Below are 23,768 nucleotides of genomic sequence, written 5' to 3' on the forward strand. Positions count from 1 at the left end.
ACACCCACATACATGTTAGGTACACTTAGGCTCACTTAGGTAGGGTTTGCATCTTAGGAGTACCCTTGATTACTGCCATGTATTGATATGCCTGCATATATTTACTGTTTTAGCACCATGGTCGAATTCTACCTTTTATTTACTCTTTCTGTGCCTGTCATCTCATATATCTGTTTCTGTCTAATGATTGTCGTAGCAAACATGTTTTATACTAGAATTATGCTGGTTCAATAAATGCTTATTGAAAACGTTCCAATGGTTTATTCTGTGTATCTCTCTGAGACTATGTGAGCATGATTGACTGAGCGAAAATTACTGCACTGCTTCCAGGATCCCTGAAGGATCAAGGGTTGTCATGTCTGATAGTTGCCAGAAACTATTTGCTCTTTGGTAAGGTTAGGGGGCTTATTGTGGCACTGTTAGCTGGCTGGTCTAAAGGCTAACATACCCTTTGGGGGTGTCTGAAATCAGTCTGGACACCAGTCCCTTAGTTTATGTTGCATAAATCTGCAAATCCTATGTATTATTAGAAACTACATGACATGGCGCTGCCAACATTGGTTTGGTTCTTATGTAACCTTCAAATCTGAGTAGTTCAGTCATGCTTTCTCAGAGATTCCTACTCACATTTATCCAGAGACATCTGGAGTGGGAAGGGAGAAATCCGCCACAGCTGAGTAGGTATATCCTATGTATTGGCTGTAGGTTTGTTCAAGCTTGAATGATAATATTTCCCTAAAATTGTGCAAAACCTTATCTCTTTTACTTAAACACCTCCTAAATTGTCTCAGACTGGAGACACTGGTATGAGTGGTGCTAGTGCGGAGGAAGGTGAGCAGGAAGGTGCCCTTAACATTTCAGAAAATTTCAGACGTGCACTTACTATGAAATTATTCGGTTATGGAGTCACATCATTGGTTGGGACTGTTACCTTCATGATTGAGGCACACGAGGCATTCAGAACAGAGGTATTCTACCATAATGCGAACACTTACAATTCATCCTACAAGGGTCACTCAAGCTGGTCCACTACAAGGAACAGCAACAAAAATCAGCCCCCAAACTCTAAACCTAATTAGGGTAAGAATGCCCACTAGAGGTGAGCAGAAGCCATTCTGCATAGCACAGAAAACAGCACAGTTTGAGGCAGTGTTTCCCAACACAGGCTCACAGGAAAAACACAGAATATCAACAATTTGCTTGCCAATGGGGATAGCTCCCCTCTGGGCCGGACTAGGAACCGAAACCGGCCCTGGCAACCTGCTCAGCCTGCCCCCCCCCTGGGGGCACCCGAGCTGTTTGCTAGGGCCGGTTTCGGCTGATTTTGTTAAAGGGGGCCGATATTGCTATCCCCGGTAACAAAAACAGCCCCCCCAGGGGCCCAAAACTGGCCCCCGCCCTGGCAGCCCACCGGGGAAAAGCCTGGTGCCCGCTACGGCCAGTCCAGCCCTGGCTCCCCAGATAGAGGATTGTACAACTTGGAGTACATTTTTCGCTGCCGTTTATACCAGACCTCATGGTACCCCTCAATAGCAGTTATACCAGAAGTATTAAAACAAATACAGAATGAGTACGGAGCAGAATCTAACCTGGACTTAGGGATGAAATTTATAGACAATTTTGCCCAGGTATCAACAATTTTGTTAGCTAACATAAAAGGGGAGGCAGCTGCAGTGGCTATACGCTAATGCCTGAGGAAATGCACGCCTGCACAACAGGAGCAAGAACTACCTAAGATTCTTGAAGATGCCTATGCTTCACTGGGTAGAGATAACTTGAGAGCTAGACCTTTGAAACCGCAATTAACAAGTAATCCTGAAAAGGACAACTTAAAGCCAGCACCCGATTCTTCTTAAAAGAATTGAGATAACAAACAATCAAAAAATATTAAGCAGAATGCATCACAATCACGGGGTGGGTCTCCTCAGCAGGAGCCGTCTGATAGAAAATATAACCTTAGGAACTGTGATAATATTAAAAAAACATGACAGGTATCAGGATACTGATAAACCTTCCTCTCGTTCGTTTCAGGGTTCATCAAAAAACTTGAAGAGGGAAGGACGATCAGAATGCAGATCAGAAGAGCGAGCAAAGTCAAATACACACATCGCACTTCAAACTACATTATCAAATAAGAGGATAAACCCAAAAGTAAATCTCAATTTAAAAAGAAGACGGTAACTGGCCTTAAAATAAGAAATGCCCAGGCTACTGAGGACTCTACTACTGAATGGGGAATGGGCTCTGACGATGCTCGACAGCGCAGCAAAAGTTACAATAGCTCACCAGAACCTGATGGAATTTCTGGTGACAGCAGCTTTGAATGAACATATCATGGTGGAAACACCTGATACGAGAGTAAGTGTCCCACATCAGTTATATGAAATAGCACTCCAAATGGAGGGGGATATACCCAGAAAAGTTAAAGGTCTCTTTTGGGAGAACCTGACTTTTGGATATGATATCCTATTGGCTGAAAGGGATTGGCCACCTGACATCATTTTGGATTGGTCTAAAGGGGAAGGGGTAATAATACCAGCATTTTCCAGCCTCTTTCCAGAATCCCTAAAACATACATACGCGCAGGAGTGGACGTTGGCACTAGCTCCAGCACTTTACCACAATCATGTAGGGTGAGATGCTGAGTCACCTCACCATGAAATCCCAGTTAAAACTACTCCTACACCTCACAGGCAGTACCCAATAAAACATGACGCAAAGAAACAGGTCAGGGAGATCTTAGATCAACTTGAATACCAAGGTGTGATTAAGAATTGCACCTCCCCTATAAATAATCCTTTGTTTCAGGTAATGAAACCCAACAATCCTAACCATCTAGTTTTAGACTACAGGCATTTAAACACAGGCACAAAAACATTTGCAGTACAAAATGCACACAGGGCCGCATTAATGAATAACATTGTGCAGAAGAAATGCAAAACAACACTAGATATCTCAAATGGATTTTTCTACCAAAATATAGCGCCTGAAAGCACACATTTGACAGCGTTTTCCGCATTTGGCTCTCAGCGCCAATTCTGTAGACTGCCCCAATGGTCTAAGTCAGATTAGCCCTGGGTTGTTCTCAGCAAGAGTGACAGAGTTACTTCAAAATTGTGATGAGGAGGCATTGTCCTATGTAGATGATATTTTTCTGACAGTCGATGAACTATTGGATCACTTGCACAGGGTGAACAACATCATTTTGGGGTTCGCTACTGTGGGCTACAAATTTAACTTTAAAAAATCAAAAATTGCCCACCTCAATGTCCTATATTTGGAATTGAGGTGGGCAATTTTAGATTTTTTAAAGGGATATGAGCTATCAAGTGAAGGAACAAGCCTGGCAGCTCACTTTTGGAAAAATGTGAACTGCTCCAACCTCTTAAGACTCTGAAAGGTTTACAATCCATTTTAGGATTCCTAAATCTTGGCAGAACATACATTTTGGATTACGCAGAAAAAAGTAAAGCCTTTCTACGACCTAATCTGAACTGATTTTTCAGTTCAACATTGAACACAGGAACACACAGAAATTCTCAGTTCCATACAAGCTGACCTGAGACACTTACACACACACACGTGTAAACAGGGCCGGCTTTAGGGCGGTGCGACTGGTACGACTGCACTGGGGCACATTATTTTTACAATAACTTAAGATATCAAAGCACCTAACTGCAGAGTTGTGTGTTCAGCTTTCAGGCCGCAATGAAAATATCAAGATAACTCTTGTGATTAATGTTCCTGCTGGAGAGAGAGAGTTCTGAGTTTTGTCTTGTGGGAGTTTTGGCTTCCATAAAGTAGCGCAGAGGGTAAATATGCCTTCTGCAAAGAATAGCTCTCTATTTCATGTGGATAGTTGAGTGGATTAGTAAAACCAGCCTCTACCAGTGCTTTGAAACAAATGAAATGCATGTGAGAGATGTGAAGGGCACTTTTGCCGGGTAGTAGTGAGGAAAGCTGAGGAGGATGTAATGGGAGGGAGATGGCACCCAAAAAGATTTTCGCAGAGGACTTCACCATCGCTAAAGCCTTCCCTGCATGTAAACACCATGAATTTGGTGATCCGTGTAGTCATGGGTCAATCAGGGTACACTTACCAAACATTCAATGAAGGTGAAACAGTATCCATTGCATACAAATCACATTTGTATACAAACGCTGAGATGCGCTTTGCATCCAATGAAATAATTCTGACAGCAGTACAGACTGAGTGAGAGCACTACCCCAGGGGAAATGCATAATTGTCGTAACTCCAGTACCAACCTTAGAGACTGCTACCAAAGCAAGCGTTCCAAATGCAAAAGCACTGCATCCACAATGGATACAGTGGGCTAATTCTCTAGCTGCAACAGATGTAGACAATAAATCTGACTCTACATTAAAACACAAGCATTCCTGCAGTACAAACAAGAATATATTCCCACAAATTAAATAATGCCTCTAGATCATTATGAATACATCATTTACAGTGATGGATCTGCCCAGCGTGCTGCAGGAAGGAAACAACAATACAGCGCAGCATGTGCGATTGTGAAAGGGATGTATGCAGGACAGCAAGTTCCATCCTAGCAATACACAAACTCAGTCTCTAGGAGATTACACAACACAGCTGGCAAAACTAAAAGACCTTATACTGGCACCCAAAAATATGGATCGGGAATTCCTCACACTCATTGTGTGTGATTCATTTCACTGTGTCCAGGCATACAAAGAAAATCTACACTATTGGGGACAGAATGGTTTTAGAGATTCCAAAGGTAGCAGAACTGAAAAAAGACTTGTCGCAGGATCATGTAATTAAACACATTGAGTCATCAGCGTTTTGGCATGCACATTGAAGGGAATTCGCTGGCTGATGCAGCCACCAAGGCAACAGTGCGAACTGCTGCCATTGCTGCAATTACTCATTCTAGTACGAGAAAGACGGACAGATAATGATAGTTGTGAACGCTACATGCAACAACAGTTCAGTCTTGCCAAAAGGGTTTCCACTCAAGTACTCCTACTTGTAATACAGCGGACGGGATATCTGTCACGTTTTTGAGCATCCCATCTGCCAAGATCGTAACCAGGCCCTTAGTCTTTTACAAATTAAGCCCTGGATCCAGGTATCCCATTGAAGCAATTAGCTCTCCTAGGGTATGGCAGCATAGCAGCCTGAGTAAGCCCAAGGCTTACTCAGGGAGCTAATACCCCGAGCTCGCTGATACGCAATAAATAATTGTCCAATCAGTGCCTTTTCTTATAAAGAGATATAGTACTTGAATTACACACGCTACTAAATACTATGCATTAATGACAGATATATCCTATCAGGTGGATGGAAATGCCTTTGGTAACACCCTCAGAACAGTATATACTCGCCAGCAAGCCCAAAATCCACATTCACACTCCTCCACCTATACTAAATGGAATATCACAATATAAATATGTGCTATTATCAATAAGGCAAGCCTACTGACTTTGAAAAAGTGTCACCAAATTAAATTAAGCCGAAAAATGCTATACATTACAGTTGCAACACCGCAAAAGTCAATGGGAATAATAAAAATATTCAACAGTATCCAGTGAAAAATATAACCTTACATTGTCAGTCATCAAAATTGCAGTCAAAGACCCACCAACAAGAGACACACTCTTGGAGTGCTTAAAAACCCTCTCCTGGGGAATGCTTGTAACATCCTGGGAGTTTTAGGATGAATTTTACTGGGGCACCTACAGGGCGGACTGTGGCTCTCGTGGCAGCCTCCAAAGCACCAAACAAATACATTGGTGGTGCTCCTACCCCTCTTCGGGCATCACAAGAAGCAAGTAAAAATATTTTTGAGAGCACCCCAGTGGATTCAAGCGCGTTTATTCCCATATGTGGTGAATATTTGATTAGCGGCTTTGCCACAGGCCAGTTGGGCTTTTTCCTTCCATGTGGGGCCTTGTCCAGTGCTTTACTTTTGTGACGAGTGCCCCAGTCCCAACCAGGGCACCCTAATGCCTTTTTTTTCTTTTTTGGGGGGGGGCTGTGGGGAGGGACCTCGATGCCTACAGCCTCTGCTGGCTCTCTGCACCAGGGGACAGTGCCTAGAAAGTCAGTGCGTGAGTCAGATTTATCCTCCTCTCCCACTATTATGAAGCGTGAGTAGAAAACAGCTGACGGATGCGCCCACTCCCTCCAGACGTGGGCACAAGGGGATAGGAGAAGCACCTGTTGTGCTCCTGGGGCTTTGCTCTGCCCCAGGAGTTCCCTTTCTTGGTTCTTTGATCCTGGGAAGATGGGGTCACCATCTAAATCCTAAATGAAGGAGGTTGTTATGACCCTAGCCACTAGGAACTTATCCTCAGACCTGGCCTGTAATATTTCATTGTGGAGTTGCTTTTTAACTCTCTTTGCCAGACTTGATGTCTGCCTATTCTCTGGATGGTTTCTCCAGTTTGGGGGGCATCTTCCACAAACCCTCCATAGTCATCAAAAAGAACAAGTTTTCTGCCACACTCCCCAGGCCCCACAGCTTTCTGGTTACTTGTAGGGCACCTGTGTGTCAGAGGAGTCATGAGCCACACCAGAGACGTCCCAAAGGACCAATACAGGGGTTATCCAGTAGGTTCATACCCCCAACTGCCCCTCAAGAGCTTTAGAGGAGCAGCACCACAGATATTACCTGGCAGCCTCAGCTGATACAACTGCCTGAACCCTTCCCACCAAAGCTTCAAAGGAGAGCCCCCCCTTTGTTTGGCTCTAGAGGTCTGGCCTTCCTCCTCTGTTTCCATGGCCTTAGGCTTGTCCAGGCCAGATGCAGTATGAGGAGCTAATTAATCCTGCCCATCCCTTTCTTTCCGAGGAATTTGGTCAAGCAGTGTAAATGGCTCTTTTATGTGGGGAGGCCTTTGATCCTCCTGCTGGCTAGCGTATTAATTAACTTTCCCTACTAGGGGGGACAACGATATGGAATCTGATTTTGGAAAAATGATAAAGTGCCATAAGGAGTGTATATATGGTATGATGAAAGGGACTTCAGATTTACTCTTAGGATGCATGTAGACCCTAAGATTGATACCTCACTGTACCCTGTAGGGCTAAGTGGGGTGAAATGGTAGTCTGGTACAGATTTAGGGGCCGATTCCGATCCTGGAGAAACCGGGTACGAACCGTCGGTCGGAGCGTTTTCTCCGTCCGACTCGTACCCGGTAAAAACACCATACAAACATGCAAGTACGATTCGTACGGAAACACCATTTCCGTACGATTCGTACAAAACACCGACCGACACAAAAACACATACAAATGTGATCCGGGACGGCGCGTACGCGACATGCGGATGGAGTCAGGCAGCTTTTTACGTACCAGCAAGTACGATTCGTACCGACAGCACTCCGGACGGCTATAATTTTACAGCACACAAAAAGTGCCGGAAAAGCTAAGTACGCCGCGAAGCGGGAGGAAAAGGGGGCCCGGTACGCGCCGAACCCCCCCCCAGCCCCCCCATATGTCCGCGCCGTACCCCCAGCCCCCCCGTATGTCCGCGACGTACCCCCAGCCCCGTATGTACGGCGCAGACCCCCACCCCACCCCCGTATGTATGGCGCGAACCCCCACCCCCGTATGTACGGCGCGAACCCCCACCCCGTATGTATGGCGCGGACCCCCACCCCACCCCCGTATGTACAGCGCGAACCCCCACCCCCGTATGTACGGCGCGGACCACCACCCCCGTATGTACAGCGCAAACCCCTACCCCCGTATGTATGGCGCAAACCCCCACCCCCGTATGTACGGCGCAAACCCCCACCCCCGTATGTACGGCGCGAACCCCCACCCCCGTATGTACGGCACGGACCCCCACCCCACCCCCGTATGTACGGCACGGACCCCCACCCCACCCCCGTATGTACGGCGCGAACCCCCACCCCCATATGTATGGCGCGAACCCCCACCCCCGTATGTACGGCGCGAACCCCCACCCCCGTATGTACGGCGCGGACCCCCACCCCACCCCCGTATGTACGGCGCAAACCCCCACCCCCGTATGTACGGCGCGGACCCCTACCCCCGTATGTATGGCGCAAACCCCCACCCCCGTATGTACGGCGCAAACCCCCACCCCCGTATGTACGGCGCAAACCCCCACCCCCGTATGTACGGCACGGACCCCCACCCCACCCCCGTATGTACGGCGCGAACCCCCACCCCCATATGTATGGCGCGAACCCCCACCCCCGTATGTACGGCGCGAACCCCCACCCCCGTATGTACGGCGCGGACCCCCACCCCACCCCCGTATGTACGGCGCAAACCCCCACCCCCGTATGTACGGCGCAGACCCCCACCCCACCCCCGTATGTATGGCACGAACCCCCACCCCCGTATGTATGGCGTGAACCCCCACCCCCGTATGTACAGCGCGGACCCCCACCCCACCCCCGTATGTACGGCGCGAACCTCCTCCCCCGTATGTACGACGCCAACCCCCACCCCCGTATGTACGGCGCGAACCCCCACCCCCGTATGTACGGCACGGACCCCCACCCCACCCCCGTATGTACGGCGCGAACCCCCACCCCCATATGTATGGCGCGAACCCCCACCCCCGTATGTACGGCGCGGACCCCCACCCCACCCCCGTATGTACGGCGCAAACCCCCACCCCGTATGTACGGCGCAGACCCCCACCCCACCCCCGTATGTATGGCACGAACCCCCACCCCCGTATGTATGGCGTGAACCCCCACCCCCGTATGTATGGCGTGAACCCCCACCCCCGTATGTACAGCGCGGACCCCCACCCCACCCCCGTATGTACGGCGCGAACCCCCACCCCCGTATGTACGACGTGAACCCCCACCCCCGTATGTACGGCGCGGACCCCCACCCCACCCCCGTATGTACGGTGCGAACCCCCACCCCCGCATGTACAGCGCGAACCCCCACCCCCATATGTACGGAGTGAACCCCCACCCCCGTATGTATGCCGTGAACCCCCACCCCCGTATGTACGGCGCGGACCCCCACCCCACCCCCGTATGTACGGCGCGAACCCCCACCCCCTTATGTACGGCGCGGACCCCCAACCCACCCCGTATATAGGGCGCGAACCCCCACCCCCGTATGTATGGCACGGACCCCCAGCCCTACGCGCTGGGGGTCCGCGCCGTACATACGGGTGTGGGGGATCGCGCCGTACATACAGGGTGGGGGTTCGCGCCGTACATACGGGGGTGGGGTGGGGGTTCACGCCGTACATACGGGGTGGGGTGGGGGTCCGCGCCGTATATACGGGGGTGGGGTGGGGGTCCGCGCCGTACATACCTAGATGGGGGTTTGCACCGGACATACACGGGTGGGGTGCGGGTACGTCGCGGACATACACGGGTGGGGTGCGGGTACTCGCGGACATACGGGGGGCTGGGGGTACGGCGCGGACATGGGGGGGTGTTCGGCGCGTATGCGGGCACATGTTTGGACGTCTCCATGGTTGCTATGGAGGTTCGCTCCGTACGGTGTTTTTACCATACGGTTGTGGAGTCGGACGGACGGGACGGATCGTACTTGCGCGTTCGGACGTCGGTTTACCGAGTTGTACGTAAAACCGTCCGGGGACGTGTCGGACACTTTTTCCGACCCGAGGACGTGTCGGGGTATATTCCCAATGCGATTCGTATGGTGTTTTTTACATACGAATCGTACTTGCCAGTTTGTACGGGACTTGTACGATTCGTACGTAAAAAAATCCGGATACGATTCGTACGGGGAATATTTTTCCAGGATCGGAATCAGCCCCTTAGTCTTTAATGTGCAATTTAGAGAAGCGCCACAGACTTTCACCAATCACCACAGTTCTACACAAGGAATGAGCACTCTCATTATAAGGCTTACACCCGGTCACCACCAATCCATGACGGGTCTCCTGTGCAACAGGCTACTTGTGTGTAGACAGCAGGGTGAGCACGCTCATCCCCTATGCATGTGCACATGTATGCAAACAGGTGTGCCCATGTGTTCACATGTCACCAGCCTCTTACTCCATTTTCAGAGTAGCAGCCTTCTCTTAAAAGCTGGACACTACAGTTAGCACTCTTAGTCCATTTTTATAGAATTTACCGTGAGTGAGACTCAGTTGGTGAGGCTCATTAATAGCAAAGTCCAAAAACTGGGTAGTCAAAATAAAAAAATCCAGAGAAGTTAAATGAGCGGAACCTATTTTCTACATCCTGGATATCAGGGACATTACATTTTTGTTCTTCTAAAGCAAACTCCTGTTTTGGCATTTTGCTGCAGGTGAAAAAAGAGTTACAAACTGGATCATAAAAGACAAGGTGATTGAACTGAATTCTGCTCTCCATTCTTTGCAGCTATCACTGTTGAATGTACTGAAGGTATTGAGATGCCCACCTGGTAGGCATTGAGCTTTAATCAGTGCTTAATTTGTAAACTATTAAGTGCCAGGGCTCTGACCAGGAGGCTACTGTAGCTTGCACCAACCATCGCCCCTGTCATCACTGCCAAAACAACTCCTAACCATCTCTATCGCATGTAAATGCGACAGTTCAGATTATTCCAGGCCCCCAAAGCTAAAGGAATGGCTGGGGAGGCAGGTATTAGTATTTTTTTTTATGTATATTGTTTTCCTAAACAACTGTTATACTGCTCATCTCTAAATTACATGAGCTGCGCCACCTTGTGGCAGACTGCCCTAAGTGTGGTTTGACAATTAGGTGCCGATGCCGAGCACCGGAAACCAATTAAGTGCCGGTGCTTAGCACCCGAAAGCTCCGGCTCAAATTAAGCACTGGCTCTAATTATAAGGGGAGGCCATCTACAAGTATTCCAGAGCTTTCGTCAGCACTGTTGGCTGGCAGGATGCCAGCTAAGGTTTTAATGAGCCATGAGTGAATTGTATGCTATTGTAGCAGCCTGGAAAATGTATGGATTGGAGATATGTAGCTGCCGTTAATATGTATGTCTACTTTGTACTTAGAGCACACATTCTTACTGGTAAACCATGCTTCTATCTGATGCAATGAGCAAACAGAAAAACATATTTAGTAAAACTAGCTTTTATGATTGACAAGTGGTAATTATCTAATCCAATGTAACCTAATCTGTTTCCATTGCTCTAGTTTCCAAGCCAAATCGATACTTTCAATAAAGCCATTAAAAATATTGGGCTATTTGGAGAGAAGTAAAGCAGCTAATAATAGTAAAACATACAGGGATATTCACAAAGGTAACATACTTACATGTGTAATGTACTCTTACACTTTTGAGTACGTTTATTGCTTTTGGCCACTCAAATAATCGCAGTTCAAAGGTACTCAAAGGTGTAGACTTACATGACTTAACCCCTGAAAAAGGGGCTTGATCTAAATGTACAAGTGTAAGTTACTACTGAAAAAAACAATAGTAGTAAGTCCACCACCACACATGGCCAACCACTGGTACTGCAACACTCTCACATAGAAAATAATGGGAGACAGGGACATAAGATAAAACCCCATAATAGATAATATTAAATTGCACTAGATCATTTAAAATAGTTACAAATCTAACTAAATGTACTTTGTTACCAAAAATATCAAATTAAAACACCTTTCCTATTTAACTTATGATAAATAGTAATACATAATAACAAATTTAATTTTTAACCTAAGGTGGGAATTTACTTAATAATTTAAACTTCAGAAAATAACTTGCATTTATTTAATATAATTAAGTTAATTAAAGATTTAATTCAAAATTAAGTTAATGGTCTGTTGCATTTAATTAGCAAGAAATGTATTACAATAATTCAAAAATATTTATTTACTTTAACATTAAAATATGAACCCACATCTAAAGTACAAAGATGAAATTTTTTATGCATTAGTGGTGAATAAAAGTGATGCATAGAATTACTAGTTTAAATATATTCAAATAAAAATTATTGCTACATTATATTCTAAATTGATAACAATTTTAAAATAAGTTATCATTAAATAATCAATGTTTTATTTTCAGATTTTGTTTTAACATTCAATTATATTTATTTGTATTTCTAGCTATTTTAAATAATTTAATGTAACATTATTTCCTTTAGGGCTTTATGTTAGTCCCCACCTCCATTGTTTTTTATGGGCGGAAATTGCATTACCAGTGGATGGCCATGTGTGGTTCTGAACTTACTACAGCTCTGAGCTACTACTGTTTTGAGTTCCTTTTTGGCTGTGGTATCTTTAGAAGTGCATTTATGGAACAGCAGTAGGCTTACTCTTTTGTGGGTGGGTACTTCCCCATCCTAATCCTCTTCTTAATCCTCCATAAACCCCGATTTTCTCCTCTCTAAAACCCTCCTATTTAGTAGTAAATATATCTCTTTTTTGAGCCATTCCCCGATTACCTCCCACATTTCCTACTAAGGGCCCGATTACGATGCCATATGAAACGGCTACGACCCTTGGTCAGAGCCGTTCCTACGGCATCGTAATTGGCTGTACGGATTCCTTTCTGACACACCCATTTTGATGGGGGTCGGTCAGAAAGGAATCCGATCCAGATTTCCGAATGGCCTCCGACAGGCTTGGAGGGCATGTCTGCCATTCGGAAAGCCTACAGTAATCCCTCGGGCGGCTCTTTCCGTCTGAGGGATTACGATGGCAGATTCCCACAGCCTTTCTGTGCCGGGCTTTCCAACACAGTAAAGCTGTGGGAATTCCACTTTGGGGGTCCGGTTGAAATGCATGCTCCCATTGTAAAGAATAGAAATGCAACCGAACATTGTCGGATGGACTCAGGTCCATCGGACATCATAATCGGGGCCTAAGTAGTAAATTTACATTTGCGAGGATTTCCAAAATGAAAAGGTTGGGGAGGTGGAGGGAGATATTTGCACTTGTAGGGCTGTGAATGGCATTTTGTAGTGCTTTAGTAATGCTATTGTAGTACCATTAAATGTACTACAAATGCAGTTTGTCCCCACACTATTTATCAAGTAAAAGATATGCAGAGAAGGCATATAGAATTAATTGGTAAGTAAACGTATAGAGTTCGTGAAAATGTAGCCAAAACTTTGAATGTCCAGTTTTTCATGCATTAATACTACACTATAATGTCTTTCTTCTTTTCCAGCTGCTCCTGATACTACAAGAGCCCTCATTGTTACTGATGGATATATCACTTCAATAGAGTTTTCCAACCTGTCGATCCTAATCAATCTAACTCTACTGAGATTAAGTAGCAACAGTATTGCTGAGATACAAGATGGTGCATTTAATGGCTTCACAGACCTAAGGGCTTTGGTGCTTGACCAAAACCAATTATCCAGCTCTGCCATCCGTAATGATACCTTTGGCACGCTTCGGACACTGGAACTTCTAGTGCTCAGTAGCAACAGCTTGAGTAATGTTTATGGGACCTGGTTTAGCAATATGAAGAGCCTTATAAGGCTACAGCTCAATGGGAACCAGCTCACCAATTTAACAGACAGCAGTTTTGGGACGACATCCCTCTATCATCTCAAGAACCTGGATTTATCGAATAATCTTATTAGCTATATTGATAAATATGCATTTCTGGGTCTGCCCCAACTTCAGGATTTGGATCTCTCCAGGAACAACTTAAAACATATATCCAACGCTTTCTTCCCACTTACTCGGCTCATGGTTTTGAACTTAGATCAAAATCAGTGGAACTGCACATGCAAACTTCAAGAATTCGCTGCATTTTTAAGAAATTACATATCCTCATCAGAGAGAGTCCTCAAAAATGCCAAATATATGGAGTGTTGGAAATCAGACAACTCAAAAGTGCGCAGTGTGCTTGAACTATCTGAATTCAACTGTCTGCCAGTAACACAAAACGTTACCATCATTGTCCATGATAAAAACAAAGACTACTACCTTCGAGATCTTGTTTTGGTGGCTGTTTTTTGCTTTATAGGTAACGTATCCAAATACCTGATACCGCATATTTAGTGTAAGTTTGTTCTGTGCTCAAATAACATGTTATTTTACAAATAGCACATTCAGCTTACTAACCATGTACCCAAGTATAGATTTTCAGGGGTCATTTGAGTAAGAAACATTCTGTAAGATCAACTAAAAAACAAAACAATAGAGTGATTATAAATTATCATAAAGTTACACAAATATTAGAATTTACACATTCACTGCTTGAGGTCATTACGTTTCTAAATGTTGATAATGGCCAATAAAGAGCCTTCTTTAAATCATGTTTTAGTGCCACATTATTTTGGATCATAATTCCGGCATTACAAATGGAGTGAACAATCCCGGTTTGCACTGTGGTGCACCATCCATTGAATGCACCAGTGCAGATTGGGAGAATGCACGCTATCACAGAATAAAATGCACTCTTGTTAGCACAGGAATGAACTTACCCCGACACTGGGGAGAGCACGTTAGTGAAAGACATTGAATGAAAGGAAGATTTGTAGAGCGCATGGGTACTCTGAGGAACAATGCTTCTCCTTCTTTGACTAGAAGCAGATCTGGCCTCATTCCTTAGAGAGACCAAGTCTGGGGCCACTGGAACCCTTGTGGCCCCCTCCCAAGGGGAACCCTGATATATGGAGCACTGCCAGTGTCCCGCCCACTGGCTTCCTTGCCCTTACATTTGCTCTATAATATAGAATGGGCACAAAGGCAAAGGTGTGCCTTCATTTATATGTGGCCACAAGACCATGAAAAGCTAGGTCCATATTACAGAAGAGGAGGTCAAGGGTGTCTGGCTGCTCCTTTATTACCAAAGTGCCCATGGGTAAATAAAGCGGGTGCAATCACCTAATGTGTCACAGGGCAGTTTGCGTAATATGTTCACAGGTGTCCTTAATATCTTCCCCTTTTAAAAAAATGCTTTCCTTATTCATAGCGATAGGAGCGTCGCATGGACATTTCTAGTGTACAGAGTAGAATCACATGTAAGGTGTTGGAAGAGAAGGCCTACATTGTGAACAGGCCGTGCCAGCCTCTAAACCAGACGCTGTACAAACCCTAAATATATTTGCGAGCTTAATAAATAAACTATCTTCTTTCTCTGTTTGAAGCATACAATTTTTGTATGCTAATTAGGTCTTCATGTCTGCACTGTTCAATTGCGTAATTCAGAACTTGCTCAGTGATTATAAAATGGGTACCTCAGGGTGCGACTCCTGCCAGTGTATTTGAGTTAGCACCTTGTTGAATTGCCGAGTAAAAAGGAAATATTTGCTGTGTAACTGTATGAATTTATCATCCATTTTCTTCTGGATAACAATAGTCAGTGCTACATTACAAAGTGTGAAATGAATATATACGTTTACTATGCATGCTTTACATTGCATGCTATTACAACGCAGTTGTTCCAATGACCGCGTTGTAACAATGCAAACCACTACATCGCAAGTCATTTCAACGACTTGCTGTGGGTGCACGCTGTTCTTGGGAATAGAGTAATTTACTATTCCTACTCCAGTTTGTACAACAGCAGGGAAGGTGTTGCATTGTAAATCCAACACCTTCTGCCCCCTACAGCAAGTCGTTGTAACAACTTGCGATGTAATGGTTCGCGATGTAAAAACGCGGTCGTTGTAACGACCGCATTCTAATAGCATTCGATGTAAAACATGCGATCTAAAGGCTGTTTCCCGTGTGTGATGCATATTTTAGTGAATAATTAACTGCTGTATTACACACGCATTAATCATTCCAGAGTTGTATTGTCCATGAATAACAATGAACATTTAAATATTCCATATTAGTTCCTTATTTATTCATCTGTTTTGCATGGCAGGCAAGTACCCATGAGGGATCCTGGTGTTAGGAGACTTGTGATGTCACCGGCAGCGGAAGACAAGAAACTAAGTGAATACTATGATTTAAGGTGCTTGCAAAATGCTGGTTCATTAGTTTGAGTTTTAAAACCTATTGATAGTTAATTCTACCAACTGAATGCAAAGAAAAGCAATGCTAACCCTGGTGAGCTGAGCGGATCGTAGGAAGCACAGTGAGACTAGGCAAGGAGGGTGAAGAGAACTGGATGCTGTGCATAATGAAAACATTTCCTGGGCCAGAATCTTTAAGTGCCTAATGGCAAATGCATAGGTGTCTATACATAAGGTGCTGGGCCACAGGGATCAGATGGAACTTGGTCAGGTGGCCCGAGACAATGATCTGCTAGGATAGACCAAGCCCAAAACGAAGTGCTGAGTACTATACCACTTGGATGAGGTTGATAATGTAACTCAAGATACAGTAAGTCACAGTAATTCAGGTGGTCTCAATGACAACTTGGATACCAATAAATCAATAAGTAAAAAACATGTTTGGTTGAACTTCCTGAGAACTGTAAGATAAAAAGAAAGAGGCAGGGACCGCTATGTTTTGAAGAGCAATGGTCAAAGTCTGACCGAATGAGAAGCACAATTTTGAAACTGTTGTCATAGGGGAAATAACAGACCATGGTCAGATGGTCACCATCGGCTAGACCAAACTGTTAGGGGATATTACACAATAACAACCTAATTTTAGCAGATTTTAGTTTGAGGAATTCTTGTTAGTCTGAGCTGTAACAAGAAACATCTGTAACAAGAAACATGTGGTCACGAAAGCTGGACTTGGCTATTGAAGGCTGCATTGAGTCTGAGAATATTCTGCAAGCTGTCTGCATAGGCCATAAAAGACAGGCCAAACATTAGATGACAGGAGCCAGTGGAGGTATGCAGGTAATAAACAAGGTCATGACCGGAGAAGAGCTCCTTGTTACTTTATTGCTTGGACTTTCACAACCCTCCAAGAATCAGTTCAAAGTTTGGCAAAAACTGCTCTAGTGATGTTGAAGGGACTCTTCTCTGATCATGACCTTGTTTATCACCTACATGTCTCCACTAGAGCAGTTTTTGCCAGGCTGTAAGCTGATTCATAGTGGTTGTGAAAGTGCAAGCAATACAGATGCCTCTAAACTCTGTATTTAACTTGTAACATTTGCTCTGCTGAAAGAAAGAGGTCAAATGTCAGGCTATTTCTTCTGACAAATTGATGTATATATTTTTTAACACAGATATTGATGACAATCTTGCTGGGGTAGAGAGAGTGTGAACGTAAAGGCTGCAGTTTCTCTTTTTTTTTTCAACACACAACAAAATATAAATATCTGTAAATGAACTGTACACATTCATTAGTAATTCTGAAGTGTGAGGGAAGCAAACATATTAATAAAATCAAAACAAACCAGGACACTTAACTGATAAATATTCACTGGAACCTGATTTCCACACATCTCCATTTGTGTTCAGTATAGTTTGATCAGTAAAACTATAAGGGCCCGATTACGATCCTGGAAAAACCCGGTACAAACCGTGGGTCGGAGCTTTTTCTCCGTCCGACTCGTACCGGGTTGTAAAACTTACAAACATGCAATTACGATTTCCGTACGAATCGGAAAAAAGACCAACCAACAGAAAAATACATACAAATGTGATCCGGGACACCGAGTACGTGACGTCCGGACGGATTTAGGCATGTTTTTACGTACCAGCAATTACGATTCGCACCGACTGCAGTCCGGATGGGAAAATTTTTACGGCACCTAAAAAGTGCCGGAAAAGCTAAGTACGCAGTGATGCGAGCTGATTAGGGGGCCCGGTACGCGCCTTACCCCCCCCCCGCCCCCCGTATGTACGGAGCGTACCCCCGTACCCCCAGCCCCCCGTATGTACGGAGCGCACCCCCCAGCCCCCCGTATGTACGGAGCGTACCCCCAGCCCCCCAGCCCCCCGTATGTACGGAGCGTATCCCACAGCCCCCCGCAGGGTGTAGTTGGTGGATGCAATGGCCTGCGGGGAGATGATGTTCATGATGGATTCAGCAAAATGTCCATGGGGTCGGGGAGTGTGCTCAGGCAGAGAGTGGATTTGTGGACGATGGTGATTTCTCCTCCTGGGCAGTTGGGGCGGTCCTTCCTGGAGATCTTGTATCCTTACGGGATGGCGATGTCTGGTCCCGAGGAGGTGTTGGTCCATGTTTCGGTGAGGAACGCTACGTCCTGGGTGGTGCTGTCGAGGATGTCCCAGATTTCGGTGGTGTGTTTGTGGAGGGATCGGACGTTGATGAGGATGCATTGCAGGGTCTTCAGTTTGGGTGTGTTCTTGCAGGTGGGTTGCGCTGGGTCCGTGGTCTTGGCGGTGCTGCAGGTGTGCCGGCAGCGGTGACAGCTGAAGGGTCCGTGGGTGTCGGCCGGTGACGCTAGCTTGCAGTTTTTGTCACTGCCTGGGTTGAGGGCGTGGAGTGCTGCTGGGTCGTACAAGAGTCCTTTAACTCAACCGGGGAGTTGCTGGTATGGTTAAGGAAGGTGTTGAGAGAGAAGATCGAGTTGGAAATGTCGACTTAAGCAAAGATCGAGTTGAAATATTGTGATTCAGAAATATCAACAGCAAGAATATCATGGTCAAGAATATCGAATTTAAGGTATGAAATATCGTTTTTAAAAATATAGAAGCCATTAATATTGTTTGTAAAAATATAGTTTAAAATATCGATGTTTTTATTAGTGTTATGTATTTTAGTGTATATTTTAAATGTATGTGAATTTCGTTTTTTTATATAAGTATTGTTTATATTTTTTAATATATGTGTTAAATGTTTAGTAGGTATGAGTTTTATTTTAATTAAATTTAGCCTTTTTAGTTCCGGAAAGGGTTGTGGGTTTATACAGGAATAGGGTGGGAAGTAATTTAATTTTAATAAATTAATGATTATATTTTATTTATTTTATTTGGATGTTATAGTGTTAATTGTGGGAAGTAATTTATTTGTAATGAATTATTAAGTGGTTGTTCATTAATATTAATTAATTAATTGATAATTAATTATGGTAATTGTGTAAAACAAATTAGGTGCGGGTTGTGGGGTTTATAGGAGTAAAGTGTGGGAAGTAATTTATTTTTGATTAATTCATAATTAATTGTCAATTTATTTTAATTAATTGATTGAAAATTAATTATGGAAATTGTGTAATACATTTTAGGTGTGAGTTGTGGGGTTCATAGGAGTAAAGGGTGTGAAGTAATTTATGTTTAATGAATTAATAATTCTTTTTTATTTGTAATTCATTAATAAGTAGTTCTAAATAATAATTAATTGATTGAAAATTAATTATGGTAATCGGTTGGTTTATTTTAGGTGTGAGTTGTGGGGTTTATGGGGTAAAGGGTGGGAAGTAATGTATGTTTAATTGATTAATAATTAGTTAATTAATATTAATTACATAATTGAAAATTAAATATGGAATTTGTGTAATTAATTTTAGGTGTGGGTTGTGGGGTTTATAGGGATAAAGGGTGGGAAGTAATTTATGTTTCATTTATTAAAAATTAGTTGATCATTAATATTAAATAATTAATATATATTAAATTAGGGTGTTTGTTTATATTTGTGTGTGTGTGTGTTTTATTGTTAATGGGGTGCTTTTATATATGTTGAGTGCGCAGGACTTACTTAAAGGAGATATTCTTCTCTCAACAGGACTCAATGTCCCAGCATGCAATAATTATGACTCGCAGTGAGCGGGGCCCACTTAGGGCTATATATAAGGAGCAGCATGCAGAGAAACGCCTGCGTGAACAACTGATGCAGTGACCTCCGAAGAAGGGGCGTGAGCCTTGAAACGTGTCAGGTCGAGGACATTTATTCTGGAACAGCGATACAAGTTGCCGTGGAAGCCGCATGGCTCCTCTGCCGTTGTGTGCGCCCTCGAAGATTTCGGGCGTTTGTTTGATACCATATTTACACGGCTGCCCTGCCGTGGGGGGCAGCACCATCCGAAGAACTGTGAAGGAGGTTGTTAGCAGGAACTAATCCTGCTTGTGAATGCAGCACGGCGGAGGTGGCGATACTAACTTGTTTGCTGTTTTGGAGCCCACTGAGGGCAGAATAAATGCTTTTATACATGTTGAGTGCGCAGGACTTACTTAAAGGAGATATTCTTTTCTCAACAGGACTCAATGTCCCAGCATGCAATAATTATGACTCGCAGTGAGCGGGGCCCACTTAGGGCTATATATAAGGAGCAGCATGCAGAGAAACGCCTGCGTGAACAACTGATGCAGTGACCTCCGAAGAAGGGGCGTGAGCCTTGAAACGCGTCAGGTCGAGGACAATTATTCTGGAACAGCGATACAAGTTGCCGTGGAAGCCGCATGGCTCCTCTGCCGTTGTGTGCGCCCTCGAAGCTTTCGGGCGTTTGTTTGATACCATATTTACACGGCTGCCCTGCCGTGGGGGGCAGCACCAGGGCAAATTTATTGTAAGTCACAGACTTCCCACTATAAGAAATTCCATTATTCATTAGATTTATTGGATTTAATTTGATTTTCCTGTGACATAATATCTAGTCCTGGATAACAAGTAAAAATGCAAGATGAAATAATGGATCAAAGTTATATAGGTGAAACACAAGTATACATCAGTCAACATTCTATAATATATATTGCCCTGCATGGATTTATCAAATGCAAAACTAAAAACGGTTTTCACTTTTTGGAAGGACATATTGAATTGCATTTCTAGGAAACTATTTATTCAGTAGCTGCAGGGAAAAATAAAGAAAATGGCTTCAAAATATGCCTGCAAAATGCTATAGATGTGAACATAAGTAAAATGCCATTGTTATTGAACATCAAGAAGTGCAAAACTCAAATGTTCTATATGTTACATTCGAACTCTTTTGCATTGTATATAAATTCAGACAACAACCAAAGCCTGTGACAATTACAACTGTATATAATGTTCCCTCAGTACATCCGAAACTGCACTCCCAAAGTGCTGAAACAGCCGAATCAGGAGGGGTGGGAGGCACGTAAACCTTGTCCGCAAGTTCATTCTTTCACTTTCATGTCATCATGAAGTTCCTCCATGCACCACTAATATGCAATATCATCTCATCATATGAGGTGAAACCTGAGTCAGTCAAATAAACAGCATTATCGCCTTTCATCCAAGTGGTGAAGTGTCCTCTGAGCCCTAAAATGCAGCTTTGCCCCACCTGGCGCTTTTGTTACCAAATACAATGGCTTTAGTGGGAGCTTTATGATAACATATACAACTTTAAGAGATCCTCACCAGCTTCAGCTTTGAACCATGTCCCACTGGAAGACTTTGACATCCAAAAATAGGTTACGTCCCAAGGTAAAAACTTTGATATGGGCAGTGCACTTTGTGTATATGTCCTTTGCTCCTTCACAGTCAACCTCAAATTGTGCTTAGTTTCCCGTGTACTGTGAACTAATGCTGTACATTGGAAATGTTTGTGGGTGATTTCTGGTTTAAAACTTTAAACATTTATATTTGTGGGTACCCTTATCCAATTGTAATTGTTTTAGTGTCTTTTTACTTTTCCTAGATTGTGTTCGTGGTGTTTTCTTTGGGGGATTGCCTAATGCTTATGCCACAGCCACCAGAGGATTAGAAGATTTTCACTAAAATATGTTGAGACCTAACCAGGGTGTGTTTATTAAGTTGGTAAGGATTATCTTTTTCCAAAATAATATTCAATTTCCTGACATTCAGGCTTAAACACGTAAATAAGACTGATCCTAAATAGATTTTGTATTTTTGCACAATCAGGCTATACTGTACTTCAGAGTGAATTCAGAGAGTTTTCCTGCAGTCCAAAGATGCGTACCACAGATACTGCATCGCTGAAGAGGTGTCAGAGTATGTGTTCTATTATTTATCATGTCTAAAAGGATTTTGGTAATGTGGTATTTGAATTGTGTTGGCAACTGGAGAGGCAGCCACATCTCACATGAACCAATAGAAGACTTTTTTGTCGGTAGTTGTAGCAGTGTGGGAGGTGAAACGGGGATCATTATGCAAATATTGTTCTAGTGACTGGAGGTACCCTTGCGGCTAGAACTTTAATAGCTAAGTATTCCAATGATCAGCTTTCACCATCCACAATGAATGATGAATTAAGATGAGCAGTATAATGTTTTTTGAACATCTGCTCTACACATGTCCTGATTAAAAGTCCAACATGAAAGGAACTGTGTGACATTTGAAAATGTTGCCTCAATCTATGTAACTATGAAGATCTTTGGCCTTCAAAATGGTGTAGGAACTTTGGATAGTGCAGAAAAAATGTCTAAAAGCCTGTTTGAACCTTTTGTCATTGAATGTTATGCTAATTTTCTCTGCATTTTATTTATGCTACACTTTAAAAATGTTTGGAAGCATTATATCTCCATGTCTGGATTAAGGAATGAGAGGAAAAATAATCAGTTTATTTTCTATGGAAATGTTCATTTTTTACAATCTATTTTATGGAGATACCATGGAAAAAAAAGATCATGTGAAAACCTAAATGTATTATTAGATGAAGACGAAGCTCTGAAAATCTGACATATGTTGAAGCATAGACAAACAAAATATGACAAACTTATTTATGCAACAGAGAAACTTTGATGAGAGGAATACTGGCAGATAGTCTAAACGACTGCCAATCACTCTTGGTAGCTTTCCAACCCATCCGTTTTCTTCCTCTCTACCACTGTAGACACATTATGCAAATTAGTACTGATCCTGCTTGTCATGGGAATAGTCCATCTCAAACTGCCAGGTAAAACCCCCCTCCAGAAGGGAACACAAGTAGCCCCTGATTGGTGTTGGCCTTTTTCTGCCACATCAATTAGGCATAGCTTGGATCCTATGGCACAGTGAGCAAGGGACCCACGTCTCGGCATCTCCTTGCCACTTAGAGTGTTACATCAAATACATAAAAAGTGATGGAAGAAATACTTGTGTGCCATGAAACCTATTCATGCAAAAATCCATCACGAAAAAAATATAGGAAAGCATGTGAATAAAAATCAATAACTAATATTTATTTCCTAAATAAAGAAAATTTAAGACCTCCAGTTGATAGGCAAACCAGTAAAAATGTGTATACCCCATATTAAACTATCAATATTTTTTTATTTCAACCAAAGTTTATTCTACTATTTTGAAAGTAAAGAAACTGAAAGTTTATGCAGTAAGAAATAGAAGTAAGAAATAATGGAAGTAAGAAATAAACAAGCATTGGAAATGCAATAGGTCTCGCATTTGCTTTAATTAGATCTATCGGCGTTGTTAATGACAATGTCTTTTACCTATGTATAATGGAATGTATGTATGTATGTGGTGTGTAGTGGAATGATGTGGGTTGGACGGAAATTGTTAGCTGTGGAAATGTGTGGTGTGGAATTGTGTGGTGTGGAGTAGATTTGGGAAGTGGAATTATGTGGCATGGTGTTCAGTGGAATTATGTGGATAGTAATTTTGTGGTATTGAGTGTACTGGAATTATGTGGAGTGGTCTTGTGTGTAAAAGAGTGTAATTATGTGGAATGGTATTTTGTGTTGTGGAGTGGTATATAGTGGAAATTAATTGTATGGTGTGCTGTTGAATTCTGTGGCATGATGTGCAATTCTGTGGTTTGGATTGGATGTATGTGTTGTGTAATTGTGTTGTTGAGTTGAATTATGTGGTTTGGTGTCAAATTATGTGGTGTAGACTGGAAATGTGTGAATTTAAATTGCGTGCCCTGGAACAGTTTAGATATCTCTGCCTTTTTGGGGATGAAAATAAACAAATAGGTAGGAAATGTGTGTAATTGTTGTGTAATTACGCAAAATGGTGCATCGTTTTATTGTAATTTTACATAATTACGCAAAAGCAAATTCCACACACCGCTAGAATTGACGTTTCGTGGGTTGGGTCTGTGAGTTATTTTAGCTGGTGGTGTGGTGATCTAAGTATGTCTTGAG

The 23,768-nt window shown here is 43.4% G+C and overlaps 2 protein-coding genes across 2 annotated transcripts in view; one reads left to right on the top strand and one right to left on the bottom strand.

The window, feature by feature from the left end:
- The window catches only part of TNNI3K (TNNI3 interacting kinase), a 2,902,528-nt gene that overhangs the window by 325,233 nt on the left and 2,553,527 nt on the right, over nucleotides 1-23,768 (bottom strand). The gene's annotated exons all lie outside the window — the stretch shown is intronic.
- The window catches only part of LRRC53 (leucine rich repeat containing 53), a 102,124-nt gene that overhangs the window by 40,579 nt on the left and 37,777 nt on the right, over nucleotides 1-23,768 (top strand). Inside the window, exons 3-5 of the mRNA XM_085600216.1 lie at nucleotides 11,113-11,219; nucleotides 13,097-13,940; nucleotides 22,950-22,993. Of these exons, the coding sequence (XP_085456342.1) occupies nucleotides 11,113-11,219; nucleotides 13,097-13,940; nucleotides 22,950-22,993 (995 nt within the window). The remainder of the gene's footprint in view (nucleotides 1-11,112; nucleotides 11,220-13,096; nucleotides 13,941-22,949; nucleotides 22,994-23,768) is intronic.

Source organism: Triturus cristatus, chromosome 4_2 (assembly GCF_964204655.1).
Source record: "Triturus cristatus chromosome 4_2, aTriCri1.1, whole genome shotgun sequence".
Classification (NCBI taxonomy): Eukaryota; Metazoa; Chordata; class Amphibia; order Caudata; family Salamandridae; genus Triturus; species Triturus cristatus.